Source organism: Lacerta agilis, chromosome 3 (genome assembly GCF_009819535.1).
Source record: "Lacerta agilis isolate rLacAgi1 chromosome 3, rLacAgi1.pri, whole genome shotgun sequence".
NCBI classification, from domain to species: Eukaryota; Metazoa; Chordata; class Lepidosauria; order Squamata; family Lacertidae; genus Lacerta; species Lacerta agilis.
The window spans coordinates 23,521,755-23,534,099 of record NC_046314.1 but is presented as its reverse complement, the minus strand read 5'-3'; the positions used below and the strand labels follow the sequence as shown (position 1 = coordinate 23,534,099).

The 12,345-nt window shown below is 40.8% G+C and overlaps 1 protein-coding gene across 3 annotated transcripts in view; it reads right to left on the bottom strand.

Annotated features, from left to right (window-relative positions):
- SNTG2 (syntrophin gamma 2) overlaps positions 1-12,345 on the bottom strand; it is a 200,811-nt gene that overhangs the window by 57,295 nt on the left and 131,171 nt on the right. For all 3 annotated transcript variants that reach the window (XM_033143019.1, XM_033143020.1, XM_033143021.1), the window contains one exon: positions 3,500-3,627. In XM_033143019.1, the coding sequence (XP_032998910.1) occupies positions 3,500-3,627 (128 nt within the window). The remainder of the gene's footprint in view (positions 1-3,499; positions 3,628-12,345) is intronic.

Below are 12,345 nucleotides of genomic sequence, written 5' to 3'. Positions count from 1 at the left end.
TTGGCATATCACTCATTAGCAATTCCCCAACTGTTGCTGGGATAACAATTCATTTCATTAGCTCTAGTTATCTCCCGCTTGGACTACTGCAATGCGCTCTATGTGGGGCTACCTTTGAAGGTGACCCGGAAACTGCAATTAATCCAGAATGCGGCAGCTAGACTGGTGACTGGGAGTGCCCGCCGGGACCACATAACACCGGTCCTGAGAGATCTGCATTGGCTCCCAGTACGTTTCCGAGCACAGTTCAAAGTGTTGGTGTTGACCTTTAAAGCCCTAAAGGGCCTCGGTCCTGTATACCTGAAGGAGCGTCTCCACCCCCATCATTCAGCCCGGACACTGAGATCCAGCACCGAGGGCCTTCTGGCGGTTCCCTCACTGCGAGAAGCAAAACTACAGGGAACCAGGCAGAGGGCCTTTTCAGTAGTGGCGCCCGCCCTGTGGAACGCCCTCCCATCAGGAGTTAGAGAGATAAACAACTACCTGTCATTTAGAAAATACCTGAAGGCAGCCCTGTTTAGGGAAGTTTTTAATTTGTGACTCTGTATTGTATTTTGGTATTTGTTGGAGGCCGCCCAGAGTGGCTGGGGAGACCCGGCCAGATGGGCGGGGTATAATAAATTATTATTATTATTATTATTATTATTAGCAGGGGGGCTGCTATCCTGGCTTCTTTCTTGCAGAGATCTTCCCTGACTATAAGGGAGGTGGCAAGGACGTGTGTTTATGCTTTTACCAGACTCAAAAGCTGTGCCTTTTCCTTGCTATACATGGGATTTGGCCTTAGGATTCTGCAGAGGGTCCTAAGTTCTTTGAAGTTTTTTGTCTTTTTCTGGTATCTCACCATAAGCAGACATGTCCAAAGTCCATTTTGGGGGCCTAATATGGCCCGCTGGTTGAATTAATGCGGCCCCCATGGCAGTATATGTCCTGGGGCAAAATCCTAAAAAAAATCTCAGCAACTTTGGGGTAAAATTGTAAAAAAAAAAAAGCTCAACAACTTCAGTTGGTCCTCATGCATGTTCACTTCATCAAATCTGGCCCTCTTTGAAAAAAAGTTTGGGCACCCCTGCATGATGATGGATGCTGCTCAGTTACATTGCAAAAGAAAAGCAGAAACTGCAGAGTATTCCCTTCCTATACCAGAGCAGCTCATTTAAATCAAGGGACAAGCACCCAATAGATATCACCCAAAGTTTATATAGATGGTACCAGTGCAGTGTGTGTGTGTGTAATTTGTATACCGCCTTTCTATCTTACGATACTCAAGGCGGTTTACAAGCAGAAGAAACAAAAAACGTACATCTTATAACAATCTAATGCAATACAAAATTGTGATAATAAAACAAAACTTTAAAATAAGCAACCTACATCAAAAAGTAACATTCAACAATTATCAGAGTAATATAAAATAATATCAACATATAAAAGTTAAACAGAAATCCACTCAACATTTACAACAAACAATTTCTAAACTAATCAATAAAACGGCAAGCCACAGTACATAAAATAATACAATACAAATTGAGAAGCAAAGACTAGAGGTGTGTGCATGTGTAAAGAACAGCATGAGATTAATAATGTGTTTCATTCACTTTAAAACTGCACTGGTATCTTCCCATTAGCTGAACAGATGTCCGAGAAACAATACATGCCTCTCAGCAGCATAATGCCTATCAGTGAAAAACAAGTTCTGAAAGTTCAGTAGGATGTTATAATCAATGGTGTCAAAGATACTGACATGATGTAAGTTTATATAAAAGATTAAGGTGAACAACAGAGATGGGGAGCACCCGGGATCAGATAAGGCTATAACCTTAAGACAAGCAATCTGTATAGTGTGCAGAAATCTGGAACCTGTCAGGAATATTTGAAGAAAATAAAAGATTATTTAGAATGAGATAGCGAGAATGCCAAAAATAGATCACTATCTCAGGCATCAGAATGAGAAAAATGACTAAGACTAGCAGGGTCACTTTACATTGCTTGCTCACTGTCTAATGTAGAGAGACAGCGAGAAAAGCTTTTTCTGTGGCTGTTTTGTGTGTGCTTTCAGTGTTAAAAGATGGCAAACACAACCTCTCAGTGCAGTGAAGGGGCATTTCCCCCCCCCTGCCCACAAGCTTCTGGAGAATGCAAATGCCAGGACTGTGAATTCCATGCTGGCTGCTCTGTTCCAACAAGCAACGCTGCTGCCGGCCAGGGGTTAGGATTGCATTTTCATTAACCTCAATAAATATTCCTTGCACTTTATAAACAATGCTTCTCCTCCCCTTCTTTTCCCTCAGAATAATTCACGACACATGGGAGCTATCACCTATTATGCGGCGCATAATTTTATACACCTCTGCTGCTCTTATCCACCTTTTCTCTCCACTAAAAAGCCCCCAATGCTGCAACTTTTCCTCACAGGAATGTTGAAAGGGTTTGTTATTTAGTGTGTGTGTATGGAGAGGGGGGAATACAGGGAAAATGAATGTGTGTTGGAGGGGAGCTACGAAAGAGTTTAAGCCAGAGGGACTTATTTACATTGTGAGCCAACAAATGTAAACAAACAAAGTCAATCACTGAAGGGAGATTTTAAAAGATTTTGGAGATAGCGCCAGAAACTCCATATAGTACGGAGGGGTATAATGTCATCGCATTTTATGAGGAATTATTCATCTCATGCAAAGCTAACGCAGTCTGAGTTGGGTGTTCCCATATCACAAATAAAGGGACGTGATGAACGTCCCTGTGGAACGCCCTCCCATCAGATGTAAAGAGATAAACAACTACCTGACATTTAGAAGACATCTGAAGGCAGCCCTGTTTAGGGAAGTTTTTAAGGATTGATATTTTAATGTATTTTTAATCTCTGTTGGAAGCTGCCCAGAGTGGCTGGGTACAAATAATAAATTATTATTATGAAAGTTTTCCAACCTTCTGGTTCAATGCAGATTCCAAAGGGGTTCCAGGATATGATGCTGTTGCAGAGAAACAAATGGACATTTAAGGTTTGGGCTGTGGAAGAGGCATGGCTAAGATGGGTAGAAGTGGGACTTCAGCTCTCATTTACAGTTTGCCAGTTTTAGTCTGGTCATAATTGTTAGCTGCCCCGAGCTTTGAGAGTAAGTGGCAGGATCATAAATGTAAACAAAGAAACAAATCAACTCCAGCTGGATTTTCCCAATGCTTACAAGGCATCAGCCCGGCTTCTTTTTCTCGGTGAGCTTGGAATCAATTGTTGGAAGATTTTTCCCCATTACATATTTCTCTTTATGACTGTTGAGAGAAAAATGTCACATAGGGTTGTAGTCAACTGACTTTTACTCAAGAGTAGACCCACTGAAATCAATGGCCAAGGCTAACTTAGGTCCATTGATTCCAATAGGAGTAAATGTCAGTTGAATACAGCCCACAGACTTCTTCCATACATTTTCAAGCAGCCAGTCCCTTGGCTGCAAGGAGCAGGATGCAAATCATGTAACCCAACTCTTTTCTCTTTCAGATTACAAACCTTAATTTATTTGTTCCAGCTTTGTACCTCGAGATTCGGGCCATCGACAAAGGAACTGATAAGGTGTCCAGCCAGCGCTTCTCATATTTTGGTTCATTAGCTATGGGTGAAGAAGGTGACGATGGCGCCTGTATAGAATAAATGAGAATCAGTAAGCACAGTCTACTAGATCACACTGTGTAGGAAACATGAATATTTATCTGTGGATGTGCCCTTTCTCAAAACTAATAAGGCAGAGTAATATCATTGTTTGGGAAATTCAGAGTGCATGAAAAAACACAAAAAACAATAATTTATGCAAAAATGGAACATTTGTGAGCTGTCTGAGCTCATTTTCTCCCCTATTATTTGTGCAGTGGTAACATTGCTTTTATTTCTGTTAAAAACATAAGCCTCACACATGACAACATATTGTTTAAGTGATAAATAATGCTAATTTAAATGTAGCAGACCTCTCAGAAGTCTTATTTACTTCAATAGCACAACAAAGTAAGAGGATAATGTGATTGCAAAAGACTGTACCTTGTCAGGTTCCCCCCCCCAATTTCAGAGATAAATAAAAGAAAATGTGCATGCCTATCTTGATATAAGGAACTATGAATACAAAGTTCTTCATGGGCACACCATGAGCTTTGCAACAAATTATTGTTTCCTTATTTACTGCATTTAAGAACATGAAACTACATGTAACCCCTGCAAAGACAAATCATATTAACTGCCTTGTAAATAAACAAAACTTGTGCAGATCAAATCTGAAATAACTTGTTCTGACAAGGCATGGTTATAGACACTATTTAGTACCAAAGTATATAATCAGATACATGAGCAATGTCACACAGAAGCAAACACCAATATTGGCATTCCATTGGTAGGGTTTGTTTCAATTCCTGCAAGATGTTATGTGTCCATTTTTGAAACCTCATTGAAAGCAAGGGTCAAATATCCCCATGCTCCTTCAGTCAAAACTTTCTTTCAATTAGTGATTCCAGCTCCAAAAACAGCACCCCTCACAGATAATGAGTGTGCTAATAATGTGTTTGCTTTATAGCTGATAGCAATTTAAGAAGCTGCACTATTCCCACTGGTGCCTGAAGTTTTGCAAAGAATTGCAAAAGTATTGTTAAGCTTGCCAGCTAAAAAAGAATCAAGCAAATAAGGTGTTTTCATGAGAAATACTCCAGCATTAGCCACTAAAGAAACACACAATATGTCATGTAAACTGGCACAAGACAAAATGTACAGTAACAACAGAGCATTGATTTATTTCATTTTGTAGTTTGCTCAATCCGAAAAGTTCCAATATTCAAAGAGGGACCATTTATCGCCGTGTTCATTCACCAGCCTTATAATGATGAAAAGTCTTGCAATTAATGGCTGGGAAGACGATTGATGAAATGTGGCATATTCAAAGATGTCAGAGTGCAGCAAAGCAGACATTTTCACATTTTACATAAAAGTCATTGCCATTGCATTGTTCTTCACTTTGCCACATGAGAGAGCCTGACACTCAGCAAGAAAAAAGTGACACATCACGAAATGTATTATTCATTCAGTGAATTGCACTAAGTAGTACTAAGTAGAAAGGTGATAGCAATTGCACAATATGAAATACTTATTGTGCTTCAGATTAATAAACATGCTTATTAATCCATCCGTAATACAACACACACACACACGTCTCAGGATACAAGCCTCTACTCAATTTATACCAGCTATAGAATTTTAATGTTTGTTCTTCTGTCCTGGTAGATCTTGGATATCTGCTTGCTCCAGGCACCCTGCACTGGCCCAATGTCACAAATACATCAGTGTAGTGTTGCATTGTGTCTGCATCATCTCACAGATTGCCCTGCTTCAGAATTTCACCCACAGTGATTTAAGAGGAATTTCTGCTCTTCCATCACAGTTGGGAAACAAGCACAATACATCTCACATGACATCAGTAGTGACAGAAGTGCAAATTAACTCAAATGAATGCTGGCTGAAGATTTTTGTTCCTGTTCAAAGCACTAGCACCTGCCTCAATGTTAGAACAGAACTTTAATATTTATAAATATACGCTTCCTCCTAAATTGCAGAGTAACCAGCTCCTTCCTTTTATTTTAACATTTTGTCTTTCATCACACAGATGAAATGGTTTTTGTGACATTCTCTAATACATCGACAACATTTATTAATGGCTTAGTATTTTCTATGGTGGCAAACTTTTATGGTGGTCAAGACACGACGTGGAAGTGTGACCTACAAAATATGTGAATATACAGACTCAGACAAAACATGGAGATGCAGTTGGATGAAGCAATAGGGAAACCCCCCCCCCCAGTTCCATGGAATACATTGTACAGGGAGTGGGGGCAGAATCCTTAATAATAAGCTGTACTAAAAAATCATAGTCTTGGGTTGCACTTCTCAGTTACAGAACTTGATATATAGGAGGGCCACAAACATAAAATGCCTTTGGTATGCAACTCTGGTATTCTTACCCTTCACATCAATTACTGAACCATCTTTAGTTGGGAAACAATGTTTTTAATGGCACCAAGGGGGCTGCTTACTAATAGCTGCGACAGCCCATCTCAAGCACCTCCCCCATCCAGGGCAAGCTCACGTCATTTGCTGACTGAGGTGGAGCAGGAAATGGAGCCATCCCCCACAAAGGTCAGGGCCGGTCAAGTTATTTGGAACTTGCAGAAAAAAATCCCACAAGTGACTTTCCCCCTTCCTAGCAGTAAAAAACACAACACTAATAAGTCAAACAACTAAGCCTTTTAGGATGCCCACAATCAACTGCCTAGGCAGCCACCTTACTACTTACCTTATGGTAGTGCTCAAATCTTAGACCATTTAAATTAACAGCATAGGAGCCAAGGAATGTGTGAAATGTGTTAAACCTCCCCACACTGCCATTTCCCCCGGACCAAGTGGCCTCTTCACCTGAAGGTACTATTTGCTTCACAGGGCAAAGTATGCGGTGCCATATTCAGCTGAACTGCAGTTCTAGCAAAAGCTGGCACAATAGGAACCATTCATCACAATTCCCAAATCTGCTCCAGAGGGATATTGGGGGGGGGGAACCTCAGAAAAGATTTAGAGGGCAAGCGAGGGGGAGAATGTTTTATCTCACAAGGAAAATCTTTGTGCTGATGGAACCGTAGCTTTAGAACTATGTTGAATACAACCCATGGTTTTCCTTAGTGGGACCAGTAACAGTTGATTGGGATAGAGGGAAAATAACATGGAGAAAACAGGACCGTGTGTCGCATCTGTGCTCAGGATCAGAGTTCCCCCATTTTTGCATTTACTTAAAGATAGAATGCTCAGGAGATCGAGTTATGCCTCTCTGACATAAAAAGTCAGTGTGGTAAGAGTGTCACACGAGAAACTTGGAGGCCAGGGTTCAAATTTCCACTCTGTTATGATATGAAGCTCACTAGATCACCTTGGAGAACACACTGTTATTCAGCTTAAACCACCTTTGGTTCTCAGATACATTAGCAGAAATAGGTAAAATAAAATATAATAATAATAATAATAATAATAATAATAATAATAATAATAATAATAATAATTTATATGTTGCCCAGTAGACTGCATTCACCCAACCACTCTGGGTGGCTTCCAACAAATTAAAACATAATATGACATCAAACATTCAAAACTTCCCTGATGTCTTCTAAAAGTCAGGTAGTTTATTTTCTTGACATCTGATGGGAGGGTGTTCCAGATAACTTCGTTTGTATTACAGATATTGGTTTGTATAACAGCAGGGCCTAGTCTCTGACTTAATATAGGAATCAATATTTATATCCAACCTCTATTTGGCTTAGACTGGACTCAACTTTTATCCGAGTTGAAGATAATTAACACTGAAATAATGAAAGTAGCATGAAAGAAATGTATCTATACACATGTCAGGCAATTAAACCCATTTCAAAGGGGACAGGACGTTACATCCCAAATAACAAGCGGACAGTTGAGATCCCTTTGCTACAAGAATTTAAATGATTAGCAACACAGGACTCATGAAAATGCTCAATTGACATTCCTTGAAACTAATGCCTTCTGTCATGGGAAATGTTTTTGCTCAGTAAAGCTAAAATAAATATCCAGACTTAAAATTAAATGAATTCACCTAGTCAAACATCAAGCTTTCAGTGTCTTTATTTCTCCAGAGAGTCAGCCCACACAGAAATGACTGGCCGTCAAAATTGGAGACAGGGGCTCAACAGGGTCCCACCATTTACACAAGAATAACAAGGGCTCTGATAGGTTTGGCTAAGAGAGTGATATTTTTTCCATGGTTACATGGTGAGCTGTTCCCATGTATTTTCGTGCAGACAGAAAAGCAGGACAGAGTTATAGGAAACTGTATGTAACATGCAGCTTGGCCCCATTTTATGCTACCGGGAGATACAAATTGCAATTCAACAAAACTGTGTGACCAGAGAAGTGATACACACAAGGGCTAGAGATTTCTTTGGCTCTCCTCATTCCACCCTGGAACAGTGGCAAGTGACCCTTCAGTGAAAGTTGGAGTTTCTGGCATCAAATTTTCACATGAAGTTCCTGGCTTCCTGGGTCATTTTCAGCTATTTTGAATTTAGCTTTACATTAAAGCTAACACAACTCCTCGGTTTTTCAAAATTGCAGCTTGGATTTTGCTGGACAGGAGTCAGTCCCAGGACCCTGAATTATAGGGGGTGGTGGTGAGTTTGCTAAGCATTATGGATGCCTGCACCTACAATTAAAAGTGAACAGCAGAAGTTTCCGCTTCTCTCGATTTTTCTTTAGCATTTAATATCAGAAGTCCATGTAGTCCAGCATCCTGCTTCCCACAGTGGAAAATCAGATGCCACCAGGAAACCAACAACAAACACAACATGAAGGCAACAGTCATTTCCCATTGGGTGCCCACCCCATCAACTAGTATTCAGCCATGCTGCTGGGGCTAGCATCAAGGGTTTGTATGGAGGGGCATCTCCCAAGGCTCCCTACTGTAGGAGGAGCCACCTGCAACAGTGAGAAGGTAGACTGACAGAGAGAAGGATCCATGAAAGGTGAGCCATCCAAGGACCCCCCAAAACCTGAAACTGACACTGTACACAGCTTCTGAATCTGGAGGTTCTACGTATATAGACATTATGGCTAGTCGCCATCAATGGACCTCCTCTACAAATTCCCTTGTATAGCCAAATTCCCTTATATAGCCAATGGACACCATGGCACCATGTGGCACTGAAGTCCAAAGATCAACCATGCATTGCTTGAAGAAACATCTTATTTTATTTGCCCTGAATCTCACACCTTCATTCAGCTTCTGCTTGTGGCGGTGGCAGAACCCTTTCTCTCTTGGTTGAAGCTGCTACCATTTCTACCTCAGAATGCCTGCATCATGAGTCACAGGTTCATTCCAAGGGTCTTCTATGGGCAATTGGTGGTCACCTTGCCATAAATTTCAGCCTTTACTTTAACTATAGCAGTGACCTATTGGGAAAAGCTGGAATCTGTGTTTAGGCAGGTGTGGGAAAGAGTGAGAAGAGTTTCTATTAGCTCCACCAGTGGTATCACCTGTTGGAGGAGGAAATGGGGAGGTTCTACATTCATTCCCCCTCCTCCTCAGGCACAGTTAACAACCCCCAAGCTCTAGATGTAGGACTTATTTTACACCCATGAATTTTGCTTAGGGAAATCGCTGTAGCTCTGCGGTAGATCGTCTGCTTTGCATGCAGATGTCCCAGGCTCAATCACTTGGCATCTCCAAGTATGGCTGGGAATGTCCCCTGCCTGTAAACTTTGGAGACCTGCTGTCTACCAGTGTAGACAACACCGAACCAGATGGATTAAGAGCAGAAACACAGGCAGTTTCCTGTGTTTCTAGACACAGCCTTCTTCTGGGTGTTCACTGCTTCTTCTGGATCAGGGGAACAAATTATTGATAACACATTGGCCTTTAATATCCTTGATTAAAAAGTAAGCTTTTTTTTAAAAAAAAAAAAAAGAGGGGGTAAATACGATAGAATCCCTGTTTGTATTAAAATGGTTTATATTTTAAAAATTAAACAGTGAAGGAAGTTTTTAAAACACAAAAGAAATGACAGGGATATGTATACCGGTAATATTTGCATAACTCTACAGCTAATATAGACTGATTTTTATGTTGTATTCATATTTTCCCTTTGTTTTGTTGATAGCCTTCACTGCCAATTTAGCCATCCATTCAATGTGCTTTGCTTGAAAATTGGAATCCTTTGCAGAAGTGTGGAATTTTTTTATAATTGTGCCCTTTCTGTAAAACCAGTATTTCTATCGAGCTCAAAACATCTGTAGCAGACACAAACCCATTCTGAATATCAGCGCCTATTCTTGATAATAACCTTAAATACAGTTAATCATAGCATTTCTTCGGTATGCACAATAATTGTTTGTCGGTGCCTGAACAGTATTCCAGACTTTTGAAAAGAAATCCTGGTCATTTCCTGTGAATAAACATTTTACTTTTAAATTCCATTGAACATTGTGTCCACAGGTGTCTTTCCTGCCCTATTTTAGAGAGGCAACCAGTCTCCCAAATCCTTAATGCTTTGTATGATCCCATTTGATTCATTCTCTCTTCTCTCACCTTGAATACTATTAATCACCTGGCTGTCTTTGGCCTTTCCTTTTCACATCTTGATCCCGACACTCCTTTCAACCATTCCACATCTGGGCTTATAAGCACTGGCTATAGCGCTGAATGTCAAGGTTTCAAAGCTTTGATTGTCATCCTTCCCAATTTATGCTCAGTACAAACTTCTCCCCTGTAGTTCCATGTCTTTAACAGCCTTTCCTCACACAGCCTTGTGACTCTTATTCCTTTCCAGAATATTATCTGACATCTACCTTGCAGTTCTATCTCCCTCACTTGTTCTGTGGTCACCTGCTACACAGGAAGCTGCCCCCTACTGAGGCAGACCATTGATCCATGTAGCTCCATACTCTGTAATCTCCATGGACTGGCAGCAGCGCTCCAAGATTCCATATGTCTCTTCTGGTATTACCTGGAGATTCCACGGATTGCCCCGAGACATTTTACATGCAAAGCAGTTCCGCTACCACTGAACTTCAGCTCTCAGTGAAATCCATCCTTCATGGTTTCAGCTCTTCATCTCCAACCACTCCTTTGACAAAGCTCTCATTTAAACATTAAAGTTTATGGTACCAATAATGTAGAAATTCCAAAGAAGATACTCAAGCTTTTCATAAACTGCTAAAGTAGTATGCGCTGATAATAGAACTTCCACTGCTAAATTCTACCAACAAGTTTCAGGTATCAAGAATTTCAGGTGTGTGTGTGTGTGTGTGTGTGTTTCCCCACAAACCTCCTGTATGGCTCCTGCAGGTGATACACAACAAATGCAACCATGTTTTATGTATAGTGATTACAATGCATATGGGGTAGCCAGGCCATCTGAAGAAGCATCACACCCTAGCTTTAGACTCAGTAGTCCTCTCATCATGTGCAGGCAGTTGTCTGCCTGTGCTAAGCTCATGACTGTGTACACTACCTAAACTATGCTTTCTCAAACTATGTTGTGAGTGTGTGTGTTTGTATATGAACATATACATACAGCACAGGGGAATCCAACCATTGGGTTAGTACTTCTTCAGTCAAAGGTGTCACATTGCCTTCCCCTGACTCAAAGGACTCTGCCCTAGTGAACCACAATCCACCCTGTAACTGCTAAGGCAGGCAGACCCCTTTAAATGAACTGATTTATCAAAATATTGGAAATAATAAATGAAGACAGAGTTAGCAACTGAGTTAGAGCTGCAACTCCTGACTCCATCTGAGGATGTCAGCTGCTGAAGCAACATCTGAGCTCTGCGCTTATAGCAGCGGCCAGCAAACTGTTTCAGCAGGCGGCCGGTCCACTGTCCCTCAGACCTTGTGGGGGGCCGGGCTATATTTTGAAAAGAAGAAGAAGAAGAAGAAGAAAAGAACGAATTCCTATGCCCCACAATTAACCCAGAGATGCATTTTAAATAAAAGGACACATTCTACTCATGTAAAAACACGCTGATTCCCGGACCATCCGTGGGCCGGATTTGGAAGGCGATTAGGCCAGATCCGGCCCCTGGTCCTTAGTTTGCCTACCCATGGCTTATAGAGTCTCCAGCTTGGAGCTGTCCATGGAGCTGTCCATGGTACAATTGAAGTTTCCCTTCTCTACCTCTGGGATTATTGCTCAAAACAAAATGAATATGACTATCTGATGCGTCCTCACTAGACTTACTGATATCTGCAAAGTGGTTTAATATCAGATGCCTGCCTTTAGAATGCCAAAGGAGATACAACAACTGTTTTTGAATTTATATGTATCTGGTGGAAAACTGGAAGTGAGATTTCAGTACACCAGTAATTCTTCAGGCACCTGCTGTTGCTAGCTCAGCTGACAGGACCAGGGAGATAGTTTGGGAGGATTTCAATTTCAGATGTCAAACATTTATGTTATAAGACAAAAAAATATATGCCCAGTCTACATAGATATCAGTATCATAGTTACAGCTGCTGAAATGAAAATACAGCTTAAGCAATGTTCACATTCTTAAAGAATCAGGTCAATACAGGATCTGATGTGATAAACTTTGGAAATGTAACAAGGTGCTCTGATTTAAAAAAAACCAACCCTGGGTCAATTCTGGGGGAAAAGAATGTACATGAAACAAAAGATACTACACCATTTCACTGAACAGATGACATTTCCTAGGGAAGAAAAGTATTGCTGGTAACTGACATTTCTAAACCTCCTTATCTGACCATTTGATCACAGTTCAATCTGATAAATGCTATCTCATGCTTGTGCTTT